The 20,218-nt window shown below is 38.0% G+C and overlaps 1 protein-coding gene across 2 annotated transcripts in view; it reads right to left on the reverse strand.

The window, feature by feature from the left end:
- Positions 1-20,218, reverse strand: part of METTL16 (methyltransferase 16, RNA N6-adenosine) — a 41,135-nt gene that overhangs the window by 9,851 nt on the left and 11,066 nt on the right. For both annotated transcript variants that reach the window (XM_072429842.1, XM_072429835.1), the window contains exons 4-8: positions 14,447-14,587; positions 9,651-9,766; positions 8,776-8,918; positions 4,616-4,685; positions 2,907-2,996 (exon numbers count right to left, since the gene is read on the reverse strand). In XM_072429842.1, the coding sequence (XP_072285943.1) occupies positions 2,907-2,996; positions 4,616-4,685; positions 8,776-8,918; positions 9,651-9,766; positions 14,447-14,587 (560 nt within the window). The remainder of the gene's footprint in view (positions 1-2,906; positions 2,997-4,615; positions 4,686-8,775; positions 8,919-9,650; positions 9,767-14,446; positions 14,588-20,218) is intronic.

Below are 20,218 nucleotides of genomic sequence, written 5' to 3' on the forward strand. Positions count from 1 at the left end.
GGCAGAGTAAGAACACAATTGTATATTTTTGCTCTTCCCTCTCGTCAGCTGTTCAGACAAGAATGTTTGCTTTTAGTTGGTTTTGGTCCTGTTATGTTGTAGCTACATTTTGTGGTATAATGGAATGAAGCAGATCTCAGCACTCCGAGTAATTTGCTGTTGTAGCGAATTGTACCACAGAAGCAGGAGTTGATCCCACGAATACCAGGTACATTGAATTAGAGATCTGCTTCTGTATATGGAGACTACAACACTACTTAAACATGCAGTCATCCCAAGTTACTTTTTTGCTTTATTACTGCTGCCATATATAAAGAGGTTACTGCACGGCTTCCAGAAATTACAAGAAGAGAATGCTGGGAAATACAAAATACCTAATTGGTTAATTCTCTTACAGTTCCTGTCCCATCCTTTTCACTAAAAACTAATAAGGAAAAGTTATCTGAGCGCTAAAATGCGTTTCCATAATTAAGAATTAATATTTTTGTCAGGGAATGCACGTCTCTGTTCCTAAAAGATAACCCTGGCACCAGCATGAAACCATTGCAACATTTCAAAATAATTTGACATATTTGGGAGATTAGTAGGCCAGGGGGTCTCAGCAAAGGCTATTTAAATAGACTCCATAGATTTACAAGAATTTGTTGATCAAGCTGTTAATGGCAAAATCCATGCAGATGATCATCTTATGTCTATGAGTAGACTAAAGCTGAGCAGATAAGATGCAGGCTCAGATATTTATGCAAGGATTGCCCCCTGGACCAATCTTATTGGTTGATTTTGGAAAATGCTTGTACCAGCTTCTTTAGAAGCTTCACTTTCCTTTATAAATGCTGGGCCCTCTGGTAATTGTTACACATAACCCCAACTAGAACTTATCATATGCAGCATGCCAATGTTCTGCCACCATTCTCGCCGGACTATAGTAGTAACATAGTGGACAGTGGAAGGAACAAAAGGGTACAGCCGGAAGGTAAGAATCCAATACAGCTAGAGGAGTTTTGCTAAAAGTATCCAGGTAAATTCCTTCCTTCCAGCTTTTAACTGGACAGTGGAAGAAGAAACAGCACACTAAGGAGCTCATCTCTCTATCCCTCTGCTCACACCTCCTATTATCAGACCCCTTTTTAGGCACTAGCTCATTGTGCTTCCCCTCCCCTTCTCATTTTAGGCTCTGCTGAACAGGAATTACAAGAGGCTCAAACCCATTTAAATGCAGGTACTTACACTGTTTGGTTAAATTTACATTAAATTATGTATTAATAATACAGCAGTGAATTCATTTTTTATCTGCCCTATATTACACTAAAAATACATAATTAAATGTTCACTCGTTCCACTATAGTATTCCAGTTTCAGTCATTCTAGTATTTTGTTGCTTTGTAACCTTTCCTACTTATTTCATTGTCCCAGAAATCTATGCCTAAAATTGCTAGAAAAAAAACTCCAATGGCCCTTTTTTGTATGTGCACAATGGAAAGCATTAGCTGAAAGATAACAGGTGCACATTTTAAGGAACACCTTTTAACATCTAAATTATGCTGAAAACCTCCAGTATTACTGTGCGTCTTTTACTGATCCCTGTAGGGGTGCAGCTTGCAGACTGCAACCAATAACTATTTTATCGACAGCCTATATGCATTGACGCTACACAGCTAGCTTGTTATTATTCAAGTGGTCTCGAACGGTGTTTTAATATCCATTCTGTGCCACGTCTACAAAAGCCAGAGAGAGGGGGAAAAATAAATACAGCACTGCAGCTTTAAATGGCGAGACTGGCTGTAAAAACAATCAATTCTATCACGCCACGCTCGGCTTGAAATCACAGTTAGTCATCCTTTAAGACCTTTCACTGGCTGCTTACAATCATACCAATTTAATGCCAACTCTCTGAATTGTAATTGCCAGGCTAGACATCTGCAGTTAACCCCCAACCCACGTGAAGAAAATAAAAAAAGGCTTGAAATCGATAGACAACATAGTCTCTTAGCCTAGGCTACAAAAGAAGGTCTGACAGGTCGCCCTGGCCACGATCTTACTTTCATTGTTTCACACCAGCCCATGATTATGCTGATAGTTTGATAGAAGCTGTCAGTTAATGCCTTTTTAATTTGTTAAGCCCACAAAAATCAGTGTGCATGTCTAATCCTTAAGACAAATGGGCATTAGCAGGCTGGTCTGTCACAAGACAGCTCTACAAAAAGGTATTTATCAGACATAGGGCAGGAAGCATGCTCACCCACAGGCTACGGATAAGGACTTTTGTGCCTCCAAAACTCCAACACTGATGATATCATACAGGGCAAAGAGCACCGGCCTGTATAACCCCAATAACAAAGCAGAGAATTACAGATATAGCATCACAGTATGATGCTTTGTTTGAAAATATTCAAAGCCTTCAAGGGTGTTGTATATTATTTGTACAGCATTCACACCAAGGGACATAGCTATGTCAGGTGCATTAATAAGGACTGAAAATTATTACACTATTTATACTGTATGACATCTGAATGTGATACCTTTTTAGGGCTTTCAATATGTAGTACAAATATATTAATCTTATTGATTCCAATTAATTTATATTCAGTTACAAGTATGAAACACAATTGAAAATGATGCAATAATTATTAATATACTTTCACACATGTAACCTGTATGTGTGTTGTATTAGGAACTAGTGGTGATCACTGTTACATGACATTTGAACACATTTCTTCATAGGAACGGCTGGTTGTTCACAAGAATGGAATAAAGCATTTGAGCAGTATACAAAGACTACAATAAAGTACTGCAAAGTGAAAAATACTGCTCATAGTGACCAATCATGTCAGAAAAAAGCAAGAGATTTTATGCCAAGAGCAAACCTAAAAAAATGATTATTTTGTTAGTTTCAGCTCTTTACTTACAGGAATGATCACATCGTCATAAAAGCTCCATGCCAGTGCCCAACGCATTGTTTTCCCCTGATAAAATTCAGTATGAGCAACTTTTGGTACCTATAATACATATTAGACATAATTAAATATAGATAATAAATTGATGAATACTGCAGCAAGCATTTCTATGTGAAGTACTACAATCAGACATTACATTTCCAATACCTACAGAACAGTCACTGATAATCATTATTACATTTAAGTAATGTGTTTAGTGTTAGTTTTGTTCTAAACATACACAGAATTTATTGTCTAGCAGGCTTTGGGGCTGTTGTAGGATGTTGTAGGAAGAGAATTATATGTGCGCGGCTTTTACCGTCAGCTAGGAATTAAGGCTAGGTACACAGGTGCAATGGTTCTTGTCCGATATCCGCCCTGAGCTCAGGGTTCTCCCCAGCCACTTTTAGCTGGGCGCACCACCGGGCACTTTTCAGCACCCACCCGGCTGTTTTTGGGTGGTTACCAAAGAGTTTGGTCACAATACAGGGGCTGCCACCCACCTAAAATTTCTGCCCACCCGGCTTAAAAAAAGTTCTGGGTTGAGCACTGCCTGAGCCGATTATCAGACGAGAACCATATTGCATGTGTACAGTGCTTGTTGTCCATCGACAAAACGACGGTCCTGGCAGATCCACAGACAATGGACAACGAACGATTGTACTGGAAGTAAAGGGGGAGAGAGAGCAGTGGGGTGCCTCTCCGTCGTTCTCCACCTCCCCTCTACATAGAACAGAAGGGTGCTGTATGTACAGAGCTGATCCATGCATCGTGCAGTCGTTGGAAAGGATTGTGAAAGATTCGAACAACAATTATTGTAGGTGTGTACATAGCCTAAGAGTACCACCTGCAGCAACTAAGAGGGTGGGTAGTTCTCTTCATGACCATCATCACCAAATATTTGACTTTCTATGTCCAGCATTTTATTAACACTACATACCTAAAATGCCTAATTTCCTTCTGCAGATGCGCAAGATGGGGCAATTAATATTTTACATTTGTGTAATACTCATGGTGATGCCTGATTTTGGGGACTGGGAGCTTCGGCTAGCACCTTGTGTAGAATCCTGTTAATCCAGCAGAATTACCTGTTAATCCTTCCTGCCACTGCAGAAACCTCGAAAGTGTGGGGATTATTTATTTTTTTATAGAAGTATTTAAAAGAAGCGCAAAAATAATAAAATTACATTTCAACAATGTCAAGGAGCAAGCAGACCTATCACCCAAAATTACATTTGGAGTTATAGTTCTGTTTTATGGAGCATGTACTAGAGAGTTGTTAATTCACCAAATTCTTTAGATTTAGAACATTGTCTGTTAATATTATAAAAGTATGTGGCATAATGCAGTAGGGATGGGCCATCCCTGAGAGGCATCACTTTAATACAGCTGATCAGTTTGAACACAATATATGTTCTGGTATTTGATTGAATTTCATTTGTATTGTAATACAAATATAGGATTACATTTAGATATTATTTTGTATGTGTGAAGAGCTAACAAATTAGACAGAACTGCAAAAGAAAAGCCTACATGCATAACAAGTACAAACTATAGGGACCCTGTCCTACCATGCTCCCATTTATTTTACTATGGGGGGGAAAAAATTGTCCCTTTTGCTGTTAAACTAATCACTAGCTTTAAAAAAAAAAAAAAAAAAAAAAGAATAGCAATAAACATACCCCTTGTATTCGCAACTCTTCCTTCAATGGCGCCAAACTGCACTTCTTACCCAGCATGCAGCTGTACCATCTAAAAAGAAAGAACCCACAGGGTACATAATTGGTGAGCTTTATTTCACTGCAGGAAAATACACAAGCCAAGGGCAGCCTAACATTCCCTTGTATTATAAAGAAATGATCAGGTACTGATTCAGACATCTTGACATTTTTCGCCATAACAGCATGAACATGGGGAACACAATTTCTGATTTGCATTAATTAATCAGCGCTGAATCACTTCATTGTGGCTCAATTGCTCCATGGAAATCGAACAAAGGGTGATAACTGATTACAAGTTTTGTCAGAAAAAACCCAGGTAACATAAAAGAGCTTCAAAAAAAGACAAAGTCTAGGGTAAAGGAAATAGCTACAATTTAGAACAAGCGTGATAATGTCGTCTGCATCTGCTTTAACAGAATATCCTAAATCCCTGATTAATGCTGTGGTAGTATACACCAGACATGATATGTACTACCACCACACATGCCGGTTGTCTTGTGTTGCATTAAGCAGTCTATTCATTTAAATAGGTTGCCAGATGTACCAAAATGCTGCATAGACCATTTCCTGTGTACTTATGTCATGCAGAGCAACACACAGTAGTATATTGTGCTGGGAAGGGGTGTTAATATGAATAGCAATGCAATGCCATGTCTTCACATGCAAACATATAAAATATTAGAATACACTAGTACAAATGAGCCCTGCCTGCCAAAATATACTTAAGTATAATGTATGACAAAACTGAAGAAAGGAAGAATGTTGATTTTTTTTTTAATATTTAAAAAAAAAATACAATAGAACATATACAGATATACACCAAGTATAGCTCTCCACAGAGTAAATCAGAGATCCAAGGACTGTGGGTGCAATGCTTCAGAGAGTATAGCAAAAATATTAAAAGGTACATAAGATGGCTCTAGAGGGACAAAGACATAAAAAAGAAAAACAAAAGAGGAGAAGGGTGATGGGTATCGGGAAAAAGGAGATCGGTTAATAAAGGGGACCGAAGAAAAGTTCATGCCTAAACCACTGAGGCCCCAGCAATATCTTAACCAGAAAAGACAGGGAGGTGTAAAGTATGAAACAATCGGATTCAAGTGGCTATGTGAATGTTGGAAACCTTTCTCCAAACATATCTAGTAAAATGTCCTTCTGTTTCTTACATACAGAAGGCCAGGCACTGTCAATATTAAGACATTTCTCATAGTCACAAATCAGATTCAAGCGTACGTTGGAATTTCTTTAACTGCATTATGAATGGAGCAAGCAGAAAGACAGATAATTACACTGTACAGGTTTATAGAGTAAAGTCTAACATTGTACATACTGTGGGCTCTGTGAAGTCCAGTATACAAAGAATGTGGAAGAGAGAGAGAGAGGGGGGGGGAGAGGGAGAGAGAGAGGAGAGAGGGAGAGAGAGAGGAGAGAGGGAGAGAGAGAGGGAGAGAGAGAGGGAGAGAGAGAGTGTTCTGAACCCTCACCTGGGCACCATTAAGTTTGCTTTTCTTAAAGCCATGTAATTACTTTTTGTTGATTATATTTCTCATTATTACTCATCATCCCATCCACAAGCACTTCCTTCAGTGTCAGCTGCTGTAGGTCAGCTATTAGGGGTGGACCATGCCTGTGTAATGTATGACAATATGGACTCTTGTAGCCTCTACCAGGGGTGCATGTGACAAGATAACAATGCTGGGGCAAAAACTAGTATACAATTGTCGCCTCAAACCAGCAAGTGCCTAAACAAGGACCTTCATGGCAGGATCACCAGGGATTTAGAAAAAATAAAAAAGCATTTTCAAGATAATTTCATGTTTTGTAAAGAATGGCACATAAATTAAAAAAATGTAAACAGACACATTAGTAGTTACTCCTGACAACCAAATTACTTTGCAAATTAATTTTCTTCTGGGGTTTAAAGCTGGAGAGCTGATTTGAATAATTAACCTTTTAAAACTTATCTCCTTATGCTTTTCAGAAGAGAGCTATAATGCCTTCTCAATCAAACACTTGACAGCTCAGTGTACATACACAAGCAGAGTGTGCTGAGCTCTTGCCATAAGAACAAACCACTGGTGGGTTTAGCTCCGTGCGCAGAGAATCTCAGGATTATAGCCCTCATCTGCTAATCACAAAACATCAGAGTCTGTTGTGCTTACCATCAGTTTAGTGCCAGTGTCAGGAACATGACAGCCTTTTCAATTCATACTTAATACCACATTTGACTGTTACAAGAAAAGATAGACTAGGGGATCACACAGGGTCTTTGGTTTACCAGTAAGCAGAGAAAATTGTCACAGTGGTTGGGCCAAATCAGCTGCCAGTCTGCAGAATTCTATTAGTAATTAAGCAAAATACCACATGCAGACACACTGTGTGCCTGACACAACATATTACACATTTATTGTCAAGCATGAATCAGTACCTTACCATGGCAAAAAGCTGGAAAGAAATCAGAGTGCTTCAAGCACTAAAAGATACATTTGCCCACATAGAAAGCAAGCAGACACATTTATTTAAATAGTAATGGATACTGTGATTTAGATAATAATTTTTTAATTCTTTTTAACAAGCTTGAGAAGAAAATTTTCAAACATCTCCATAACCAATCAGTGTACATCAAAGTACCACTATGAGTGAGACAAGTGCAACATATTAAAAGTGAAGCATGCAACATTCAAAACATTGTGGTGTAGGTTCTTAAGGTGTTTAGGAAAAATAAAAAAATGTGAAGTACATATCTGCAATAAATGTGCATTAACTCGTGTTTAGGCTTATCAATGACCCTGCCAGTAACACAACATTACCTTTAGATCTGACAGAAATGCATGCAGCCCTCAATTACTCGACAATGCAGAGTGGTATCAACTCAGTGAAACTCAAACTCACCCTCTATCCTAGTCTTCACAACACAGACTAATTCAATAGTCTCAAGATAACCAAAAAAGGGGTTTATATGACTCCTTGAGTCCAGGAAGTATGCATAAAACAGCTTTTCATTTCTGATGTAGAGGCAACACTGCCTCTCCGCTCCCTGTACGTCACACTTCTCTACTGGCAGTGTCCAAGTAATCACTGTGCTGGTCCAGCTATTCTAATCCTCCCCTTACCTTCCTACATAACCTTTAATATAGCTGCTGGGAAAGAAGTAAAAAGAAGTGCTACAAAGTGTCAATTGACAGCTTTGAGTCTGATCAGGTTGCTAAAAATCACATCCATGATGGCAGCACACAGTAGCAGCCTCCAGTCCTTTAGATGTCTGAAGAGTGGTAAATATTATGCATAAAATACATTGGCATATATAATCTCTTGAAAATAATTTTGTTGAAATATTCTGGCAACAGGGTCTCTTTAACAAACCAAAAAGGAAGCAGTTCTTTGCTAAAATTAACATATGTTTTTTTTTGTGTATTGTTGATTACAGTTCTGCTGAGGATTACAGCACAAATTCTGCTTCCAAAGCAGTAACAAGTATCATTAAATAGGGATTTTGCTAGCTGTAACCAAAATAAATTGCTTCAAGCAACATGAAAGGATGGATACCCTTCTGCCCCAGCAATGTCACCTACAATCTGGCACTGCGGTCATTTACACCTCAGTTTTGTGCTACTACCTTAGAAAAAGTTTTGTAGGAATTTGCATAGAAAACCCAAAAATACCAGTAGAGATAGACTTTTGTTTAAATATAGGGAACACTTTACGTTAAGAGCGAGAAGTTGTTTTTTTTTTTTTGTAAAGGTTTAATGTTTAAAAATGGTCAGCCATAGTTTACAGTTTTTACTATAAATTAAAAAACAGACTCCAGTATTGCGTTCCAGGGCCTTTAATGTATGGATAAAGTTCTTTACACGGTTGGTTTTCTCTTTCAAAACTTAACTGACATCTTAACTCTGTATAGAGAAATCCATACAATAAACTGATCCCAGCGTCACTCCTTTATTGTTAGTGTTATACATGTAGGCATCTATGGGTCTGTGTGACTGCAGTAAGAATACATTAATTATAAACACCCATTTATTGGTTGATTTTAGAGGTTGTGAAACAAGTGATGGTACAGACATGAGTATACAAATAATAAAATATAATATTGTAATATAGTGCATAAAAAGCCCACTCACCTTAACCTTTTCTTTAGCTGAAGGCTGTCATGGATGATTCTCTTCACAAACTCCAACTCTCCCCCTTCTGCCATAATCTCGGTAATACCACCGGTGTTCACAGAACTTGGAGGGGGCCGACGAGGGTTTCGGGAGTTCACTCCCTGTGAGGACGGCGGAGGATATCAATGTAGAAACACAGCTATTCATACGGCCTAACAGTTTCCATGGTTATAGTGATTTTTTATGATACAAGGCCTCAGGCAAGCTGTCAGTTACAGGACTTTTATCAGAATCTGTAACCTTACATGACTCTGAGATCAGACATCTACTGCATACAAGAGTTTGCAGTGTGTGTTATACTGAAGTAAACTTATCACTATGTTCAACATAGAAATCCTGCAACACAGAATGTTTGACTGGTTATGTATACATTTTTATATTATACTTCCACAGAATGATAAAAATATGACCCATAGTGAAAGTGTAAAACAAAAGCTGGACCTGTCCTTGATGTAAGCAAACAAGATAAAGAATCAAGCTAAGTACATCATTGTCCCATTTCTATAAAGGTGAAGTCGGTGAAGCACATCAGCAATCTATTTACATATAAATTAGGATCCATCCAAGTACACTTGCTAAAATCCTTCACAACAAACTCTAAAATGAGGATTTTTTTTTTTCTATGAACACATAATTAGTAATAATATTAATACTAAAAAAAAATCTCTCCCAACACCCTTTTAGGCTAATAACAATCTTATGAAGATTGTATTACTGCCTGATATTAAAAACTAAAATTACCAGGGACGACTAATCTTAGGCTCATCGCAGAGGAATGAAAAGATCAATAGACAGAAAGATTGACATTGAAGAATAACTAGAGATTATCGTACCTGAGCTTCCATCTGGTTGGCAAAAAACGGAGGATTGCACATGCAAAAATCATAGATAATACCCGATTCTTCTTTTAACGCATCCATTAAAAGTGTTTTCTGGGGAACTTTAACCACTGAAAAAGAAAAATGAAATATACTATGGGGTTAATTTAAATTTACAAAGATTTAGGATGGTTTAAAGCTACCCAAAACGATATAACCAATGTAATTTTAAAGCCCCAGCAGAGTTTATAAACAGTAACTGCTACCCAGAGCGAGACACAAATCTAATGGCAGAAATGCTAAACACACATCACTATCTTCACATATTTCTCTTCCATTACCAAAAGTCTACTTCCTGCCACCCTGACCCCCACAAAAGTCATACCCCAAGCACTCATCACCTGAAAGCATTACCTGCTAGCATACATTACTTTCTTATTCTCCCGCATCTAGTGCCCCTCTTTATAACAACCTTCATACCCCTGCAGAAACTGTCCACACTCTCTACACTCCTCCTCTGCCCATAATGCCCCCCCCTCGCATCAAAATGTACTGCCCACTGTCATGCCCTCTGTATATCACTCCTGCACATAATACCTGCTGTCATACTCCCTGCACTCCTATCCGACACATACTGCTTACCATTATATCCTTCACACTTCTCGCCTGCACATACTGCCCAATATCTGTTAAACCCTCTGCAATCCTGTTCTGCACATACTGCTTGCCATCTTACCCTCTACACTCTTCTACTGCATGCATTGCCCTTCACATTCCACTCCTGCAAAAGCTGCTTGCTAAATCACGGTGTTGTACCATTCTTTTAAATAGAATTACAAGGAAATTTAAATTAGTTTCTTAGCCATGTAATATTATTTACTATTCTTATTGGAACCAGTACATGTGACTTCATCCTGCCTTAGACAAACCTCCTAAACGTTATTTGTTTATAGGATTAAACACTCTGCTTGCCCATTTTTCTGTTTTAATGCTGATTTATTTTTTTAGTGTGGTTGTTTTTATTATAGTATTCTACCAATACAAATAAACACAAAACATTACATTTTGTCATATTTTTTAGAGCTGAAGAATTAAAAGAAACGCATAATAAAATGAAGAAATGTAGGACATTGCGATGACATCCATTTACTCCCATCAGATCCCTATATTAACAGCAGATACATTAATTATACATGTAAACTCAAAGAATGAGAGAAGAATAGAATGACTCTGTGAAGTGTCACCAGGGACTACTCTGATGAAGCTTTGGGGCAGGGAGCTGTTTCAGGTTGATACGTAAAGAAATGAACAATGACAAATTTGATTTCCTTTTTGTTAATAGAGCATGGTTTAACCTCATGTGTGGTCCCCTTCTGCTTTGTCATCTCTGAACTCTCATGTGATGGCTGTTATGTGATGGCAAGCAGCCAGTGAAATCAAAGGATAGTTGTGTGTCCACATCTGTCATACTTTACATTGCAGGTTTACAAGGCCAACACTGATGTCTGTGTAATGTTATGTTTTTTTAAAGGAGCAGCAGGAGCTGGACTGAAGAGAGATGAAAAAGGAGCCATGTCGTCATCTAAAGACTCGTAGAAAAAATAATATATACTTACCAACAACTTTACACAGTTCCAGTTTATGTATAGCTGATAATTAAATGAAAAACAACTCCAGAAGTCCATATATTGGATTTTTCATATATTTCCCCGAGACTATAGAAATTCGGATTTGTTTATTGCTGGATGAGATCACATAGCTTGCACTGTCTAAAAACCCATCCTGAATACCTTGACCTTGCTGCCCTCTAATGTTATGGGGGTTGTAATATTACAAGATCTGATGTGGGTCAACATTTGTTTAGGGCTGTAACTAGCTATAAAACTAAATAAAAAATATTGTATTTTTTAAAATGTATTCAGGTAATACAATGAATGCATTAAGTATTGATATGATTTTAATTTCACATGCCCCTATTTTGGTTCACATAGATGTTTAACCAGTAGAAGGAGAAAACAAATGAATGAAAAGCCCTCCTATTATAATGGAAATAAATGGGAGCTTTTCAAGCATTTGTGCAGAGAAGTGCTTCAATCCCGGTTTTGTAATGCTTCATGTTGTCGCTCACGGTTGGTTTTCCTGTTAACCGCCTCCAAAGATTTAAAGGAGAAAGCTTTTTAAACACCCAGAAAGTCCCATTTATGTGGCTGAAAAGTAAAATGCTGAGAGAAAGATGTACGAAACAGATTATGTGTTTTCTTCTTCTTATACATCTCCTATAATGATGGATAAACGCTCTTACAGCAGTTTAGTCAGTGTGTAAATCCATGTAAATATCTGTCAACCTAACAGCAAATCTACCAGTCTTGTGAACAAGCCCTAATATTCTGCTCCACATTTAAATGCAGTTTGTCCCCAGACCTATAAATTGGTCTGCAGATAAGGAATTACTTTTCCACCGTTGTCATATTACAGTTTTTGGTAATAGTGATTCTTGTGAGCTAGCCATACTTAGAAAAAAAAAAGTCTCTCTAGGAACTATGGGAAGTTAAAAACCCCATCCATCAAATGGAGCTGCCACTGTTTCATGTGTGACTTACCAAATAGGCTGAAGCTGCACATGTGTAATATGAATGTACACCCACCCTTATTATTGGGAAGAGCGAAATTATTTTTAAATACTTCCATGAGTAATAGCATTTTCTATTGTCCCCTAGGAATGTCCTAAATGGATGTATCCTCCTCTGAATAAAATACTAAGCATCAAACTAAGAAATAATGAGCACCCTAATTTTTTAATTGCCAAGATTTAGTCAAAATGCATCAAGCATTTGTCTTACTGCTTTAGGATAAAACTCAACAAACAATCTAATACTTTACTGAACCCTGCTGCGCACCCCGAATACCAGTCTCAGTCTTCTGCCCATCTCTTTAAAATTACTGAAACATCACATTTACTTAACCTTGGTACAATATTTCTATATTTATCCCTCTTTAGTCACCTTCAATCTAGTTTCTGCCAGTGAGCAGTTGCTTATTACCTCCCCTGCTAAATCTTAAGGCAATATTCTTTATTGATAGTACTACAAGAACCAGACCCCTTCTCTTCTCCATTAATACATATAATCTTCATTCACTTACCAGTTCATATGACTTCCATTATTACCATCTCTCTGCTTCTGATGATTTGGCTACATTAATTTCTAATGACCCAATTGTCTTTATTTAATCATCTCCTTCATATACTCTCCCCCTTCTCTTCCTCTCCCCTTCTTAAACTTAATATAGATGAAACAGAAATTTCCATTATTACGCACGATTCAACTCCCCTTCCTTACATAACAATTAACATTGCTCCTGCCCCTTTTACCTGTTACTTGGCTGTAATATTTGATTCACCATTTTTATTTATGCTGTGCACCGACAGACTGACCACCTCCTCTAGTCTTCATCTAAAAAACATCTCTCACATTTGCTCCTTTTAGGTCAGCTGTGTATGCCCTCATTATATCCCAACTAGATAACTGTATAGCCTTCTTTGTGGCCTACCTGCAAACTAACTGACTCCTAAAAACTCATCCAACCGCATTAGTTTTTCTAATGCTGCCTCTCCATTGGCTCACATACAACATATATATTTTAAGTTTCTTCTCACTTACAAAGATATTTACAATCTGTCTCCCCCCTACATAACTAAATTTATTTCCAGATAACACCTTAAAAACAATCTCCACTCTTTGCTAACAACATTCTCCCCTCATCCTCTTTTGTCAACCCCTTAACCTTCTTGCATACAGGATTTTTCCATTGTTTTTTTCGCCTCTGGAACTTTCTCCTACATTCTGTTCATCACTCACCCATCATTGCTAATGACAAGCATATACTCTGATAAAGGGCATTTTAACCGGTTACCAACCCGCCATTATATCAGCCTGTGTTAAGACATGTTTCCACCCCATATACAGCTTATGATTCCCCCCACTTATCCTTAAAACTCAGAAGTGGAGGGCTACTTCTAGCATTTCAATGACTGCAGTGTATTCTTATATCTCTACTTCATGATTATTACAAATGTTTGTGCTAGCTTTCCTCTATTGTACCAAGGAAGACATTATTATTAATAATAATAATAATAATAATAATAATAATAATACCAACAAACCGTCACTTTAAAAAAAAATCAGAATTCATTTGATTAAAACCAGAATGTCTGATTTGATTTGGTTGCCAGGATTCCCAGCAATCCCACTTACCAGGACTGTAAACTTGCCAGGACTGAATGAATTCCCATACGCCAGCATGGGAGTTATGTCATCCCAGCCCAGCCAAACAGGATGGCTAAAGATTGCAAGGAGGAAGTGAAAAATGAAGAATGTCACTCAATATTAAGTCACTCAAGAACCTAAAGTACTGATTAGCCACATATGTGCATTAGACGAGATATTGACCAGTGAGGTTTTTCCTCTGCTAAAACCAGGTAAATCAGCAAAGAGCCACCATGCACTACTTAAGTTGAAAAAAAAATTTTGGAATACACAGCACAGCATGAATACCTGTTAAAACTGACCTCATTGGAAACACGTATTAGGAAGCCATTTTACCTGCAAAAGGCTCTATGTACCCATTTCTAAGATAGCTAGAGTACAGCCATCTCAGCCAAAGATGGAGACCTTACTTCTCAATCAAACAGTAATATATTTGATGTATTAAATAACATTGAATATTAGGCTGTATGTGGCAATACTGCACTGCCATCAATGTAAAGAGAGAACACATACCTCAAACACATTACCAGCGTAAATAATAAATACCTTTAATCAGATCAGCCAAGTTATTCTGCTCTACGTTTTTCTTTGCATAATTGAAGCAGATGTCATCCACTTCGGTTGCAAGGAAATACCAGCCATTTAGCGTGGCCCCCAGCAATGGATAGATGCAGGATGCTCCAGTACCTGTAAACAACAGAAGGCCCATGAAACAACGTCAGTATGGACACCATAGGCAGTATAATATGACAGAAATTGTAAGAATGTGAAACTATGGCCTTTTTATTGGATATAGATGTGACCAACATCCAGACATATTTTTTACCTTGTCAGTTTTTACTAGATTTCCTATCACTTTTAAAACAGGTGACCACACAGAGAATCTTTCCAAAAGGAATACAGATGACAAAAAATAAAAAGCAGATTTTCTTTATCTTTCTTAAAGTTTGATATTTAGGAGAATCTGGTTTATGATATACAAAGTACAGTCAAAGCGTATCAATACTAAGAATTTTCACTTTACATAAAAGGGTACACAACCTTTTGATTTAAAGTAAAAATTCTGAGGTGCAGCACTGCCTCCTTACTTCTTGATTTAGGCGATCATGAATAAATGGGAGCACAGAGCCACCCGGGATACCTATGTCACGCATCTCAGGCATGCACAGGAGGAGAAAAAAAAATTGCTGATTCCGCGCATGCGAAGTGAGATCGGCAAGTTTTTTCACGCGATCTCGTGCCTGCATCAGGTGACTTAGGAAGCAGAACTCGGAAGAAGAGAGGAGAAGATGGAGGCGCCTGGTGCTCTCTCTGCTTGGGGCTCAAGACGGATATCGGGACGACGTAGGATGCGATGGAAGAAACCTCCCGACGGACAGACTGATCTGCGGGTTTAAAGGTAAGAGATTTTTTTTGGGTATGGGTAGTTTTAGGTTTACTTCCTCTTTAACACATAAAACAGCTGACAAATATTAATATGAAAGATGTATAAAATTATTTTTAACTAAATATTATATTATTAATGTTCAGTTCAAAATAAAATTCTATTCATTGGGGGAAACCATATTTTCTGGTATGTCTCTTGCTAAAATGTAGTAAACCCTGCATTAAAAATTCTGTAGACCACCAAAAGAAGTTTGGTAAGGACTTTAACATAATTAGAGCCCAGCAATTGCATTCACTTTAAGATTTATGGTCCCCAAATCTTCAGCATCATAAGCAAAGTTTCTGGATATTCATTTTTTCTCTAAACCTAATAGAACATTATGCGCTTGATAATAACAGAACAAAAAAAAATAAAACAAATATATACAGATAAAGATCCCTTTATTACTAAAAGCTTAATTCGGGTTATCTCTGGATAGTTCCTAAAAGTCCAAAATACTCACCTAATTGTGTGGTCACGTGAGGTGCCAGATTCCATGTCTTCATTTGTGATTGCTGTAGGTCAGCAAACTTTTTTGGCTACTAGGCCATTTTAGGAGGTCAGGAATGCACACTAGGCCGGACTCTCTCTCTCAAGTCCTGCGCTGATGGCTCTGCCCGACGCCAGGAATGTCCCTGAAGAGAAATCCCTCTCCTCCACAATGCATACGGAGGAGAGGGAATGTCCCCTTACCCCTTATCCCCGCATGTGGCTCTGGAGCTGCGGGTTGTCGTTCCCTGCCAGCCGGGATAAGGCCGGACCGACCAGGGGGGCATTAGGCCGGTACAGATTACTGGCTAGGCCATATCTGTCCTAAAGGCCTGAGTTTGCCTACCCCTGGTGTAGAAGAAAAGGTGTTTACGTAGCGGCAGATGTGACCTGAACATTTTCTATAGGTTCTCCAGCAGCAGGGTCCTCTCAGACTGTACAACATCAATAAGTCACAAGGAAGCCACTTTATGGTCCACTGCTGGACCCACCAGCCACGATGACAAGCGAAACAGAAGGCAGAATGAGACAAAAAGTAAAAGAAAGCTGAGCAAGGCATTTCTTTTGAATTGTGGTAAATGCATGGAGGAAGGAAGGGAAAAGGGGGATCTGGATCTTCCTGAAAAGGGGTTTCAAAGATATATTCTGCTCATAACTGAAACAGAAAGCAAATTGTATCTGCTTATATTTAGCAACACACCGAAATGCTCCTGTTATGTTTTATGTTTAATGAAAACAACTACATTATTGTTCTGTTTTTAATCTTACTAAAGCCTAGCCTAAAATAATCTCATAAATTTTCCACAGGAAAAAAAAAAGTTTTGTCTTGAATTATAAGAATTAAATGTATTAAATCTCGGAAAATGAAAGTGTTCCCACAATTAGTAAGAAAAATCAATGCACAGCTAGGAAACTAAAATATTAAACATATGGATGGGAATCAAAGCCAGCAATAGACATGTCCTTGGAAAACCGAAAGGAGATCTCATTAGCAAATACAGCTTTATATTATTCATTTACCCAGCTGCCTAATAGAAAGTAACAATAATACCCCTTCTATATTGTCTATACTATGCATTTAGGTAATAAGACAAAGACAATAAAAGACAAAGGATTAGTGTGCCTAATTTTCAAGGAAAACTTTTATAAAGCCCAATAAAATAAAGGATCCATTTTACAGATTTCTAAAGTGACCCTGACCCTAGACTCTAGATGTTTCATTCATAAATGACCCTGTGGCTACAGGATATAGATTGTAAGCTCTTCAGGGCAGGGTCCTCTCCTCTTCCTGTGTCACTGTCTGTCATTTGCAACCCCTATTTAATGTACAGCGCTGTGTAATATGTTGGCTCTATAAAAATTCTGTTTATTAATAATAAGAACAGTATTATGATTTTTAATGAGAACATACGTGGATTAAATAGAAATCTGACTATAGGTACACTCAAAGACACCTTGTTTAAAAAACAAAACAAAAAAACACAGCATCATCCTCAGCTGTAAATTCTTCCATACTGCGTGCAATATCACAAATATTGTGGCACTGTTATTCCCAACAAGCCCATCCAGTGAACACTGGAACAGGTTCAAAGAGTTGAAACCTGAGGCACACCAACTAAAAGCAAAAACTCCCCGTTTCTACTCCTTGTTCTCTTGCTAGGACACGAGCCACTAAGTAGGTCATGCCCATCAACTAAAAAAGAAATAAGCACATCACAAGAAATGTGCACAGCCTGGAACATGTAAAAACAGTTCCAGCCAGGACCATTCACAGATGCCTTATTAAAGTTCTGACATTACCCTAAATTGAATCTGCAGTAATTACCCGTGTAAAGTACTTGATGAACATGTAACACATTTGCATAAAACAAAATGAATCCTGTTCAGTCTACAGCAACAACTGTGTGTGAGAGGAAGGTGCACACTACTGTTTTATATACAGTCAATGGGTTCTCTGCTCATTGAAGAAGAGACATTAACCCGGTTTGTCACTCATACCAAATAAATAATTGTCATCCCACTTAGATCCATCCAAAAGTATTAAATGAATAATTACACACATTTGTCTGAAGAATGCACTGAATCAAACAGCCCAGTTTTAAAAACTTCCATAGAATAATCCAGCTAAATATTTTACTTGGATAAGATGCCTGTGGTGGAGGATATCCTGCTTGACTAGTCATCCCCTACACCACTAATCAGATTGACTACATTAAAACTTAATCAGTGGGGCTGGCACACATCCTACAACCTCATGTCAAGCCAAGAACTATGGTTCATCAAGTAACATGCAGACTTCAACACACAAGACTAAAGTGAGCAAAAACAAAACCAAACAAATAAAATAACTGTATTGACCCCCTACAATCTAGCTGCCAGCTGAAGGAAATATTTTAGCCTTTGCATCACAAGAAAGTAGTTTTCGTTGCTGATACGGATTTGTGCTCTTTCCCTCTGTTTGCAAGGAGACCTATAATTCTGGTCTAATGATATCTGGTTGGATGGTGTGAGGCTGCACAGGAGAAGCTTCAGAGACTAAATGGGAAGGATAGAAATTTCTTTTTTTTGGTATGGGGTCTTGCTTTTGCTATTCTTATCCTTGTCAAATAAGTTGAGTTTAGTGTGGAGCATTCCTTCTTTAGTGCAGTCAGGTAGCAATGGCCAATACTGTTGTTATGGGCTGTACCTGAAGCAAATTGTTAAATGGTTCCCGAGACTGTATGATGTGGCTTGGAATCATATAATTTTTTACTGCATACGTCCAAAACCAGATGTGTCTTTAAAGACCTCACACCGGATATGTTTTGGTTATGGGGTTTTTAAGTAATGTGGTTATTTAGTTTGTAATAGAAGCTATTAGGGATAATTTTAACAGAGATTTCCATAGACCTCAGATGATTCTTGTCCGATAATCACCTCAGGGCTGATATCGGATGAGAATATGGCGTGTGTACAACGTTAGTCGTTCATGGATCCGTCCTGGCAGATCCAGGAACGATGAAGGATTGTAATGTTGCTTGTTCTCCCCATCCCCTCTCCATAGAGCAGAAAAGTGCTATATGTACATCGCTCATTCATGCATCATTCAGTCTTTGTCGTTGGAAAGGATCACACATGATCCTAACAACAAATTATTGCACGTGTGTACCCAGACTTCTTCAGGTGCTGGATGATGTTGCTGTCTCCTTCCATCCCCATTGGACAGTGTTTGGGTCTTTATTGGCTGCTCATGTTCTGCTGACAGGGATTACGTTAGAAAGAAAGTAATGTCATGCTAATAGTCAAATTTTTTGCTGTGATCAGATTTAGCTATTCTTTAAATTCTTGGATTAATCCTTGCTATTACAAAAACAAAAATGAATGAGAAGAGGGTGCATCTCCCTTTAATAAAGGTTATTTACACTGAACTCTTTAGACAGTGTTCCTGAGGTGTAAATCTTAGCAGTAGGGCATGCGTATTATAGTAGTCAAAAACCAACCTTGGCAACCAAATTTAATTGTGATATGCACACAATCAAATGCCTTCTCTCCATCTAAAGGAAGGCAGTCATAGTGATCAAATCAAGCTTAAGTCTCATCCCAGTTGATGCTTGTCTTCCCTTTGTAAATCATGCCAGGTCTGCTTTAAATTGAGAAATATTAGTAGCAGTCTAGTCTACAAGTTATAAGGTTTTGAAAAGAATGGGAGAGGTAAAGCTTTTGTCCCCCTCCTTTGCTGCAAAACCTGTAAAATGAGATGATATACTCACCTTTACCCATTTCTATCTGTTCCTGTAAGCACCTTTTAGGAAAGTGTTTCTCAACCTTTTAAACATGGGGGAAACCCTTGTAATAACTTTCAAGTATTCAGGGAACCCTTTTATAATTACTATATCCATAATTCTCAGTACATTAGTGTGGTGGTCAGTGGAAGTAACGTATTTTTAGAGAGCCAAAACAATTATTGGTATCTAATAAACTGACCTAAGAGTTACAAACTGCTCATTGCTCAAGGGACTTCTGGAGGAACCCTGGTTCACTGATCCAGGGTGATCCTCCTGCCAGGAAGACCTGGAAAACACAGTTCTCCTAATGTTGCAAGTAAGACGCTCCCAGCATTCTGCTGCCACCCTTCTCATGTGACTGGGTGTTTTTTTAACACCCTATAAAGATATGGTGAATATAATTTAATTCTTTACAGGTGGATTTTTTTTTTTTGCTACGTTTTAGCAAGCTGGAAATGAGAGGTCACCATAAACTAAAAATCATAGGCTTCTTCCAACTTTCTGGTTGAAAGCACATTTCCATACTACTAAAAACAAGTATTGTAACTGTTCTCTATAGAAAAAGTCAGATTATGTCTTGGGGACTATTCAGGTCTTTGAGGTTTGTCACAAACAGGAGTTCAAGTGTGACAGATGGTT

The sequence above is a fragment of the Pyxicephalus adspersus genome, chromosome 1, assembly GCF_032062135.1.
Source record: "Pyxicephalus adspersus chromosome 1, UCB_Pads_2.0, whole genome shotgun sequence".
NCBI lineage: Eukaryota > Metazoa > Chordata > Amphibia > Anura > Pyxicephalidae > Pyxicephalus > Pyxicephalus adspersus.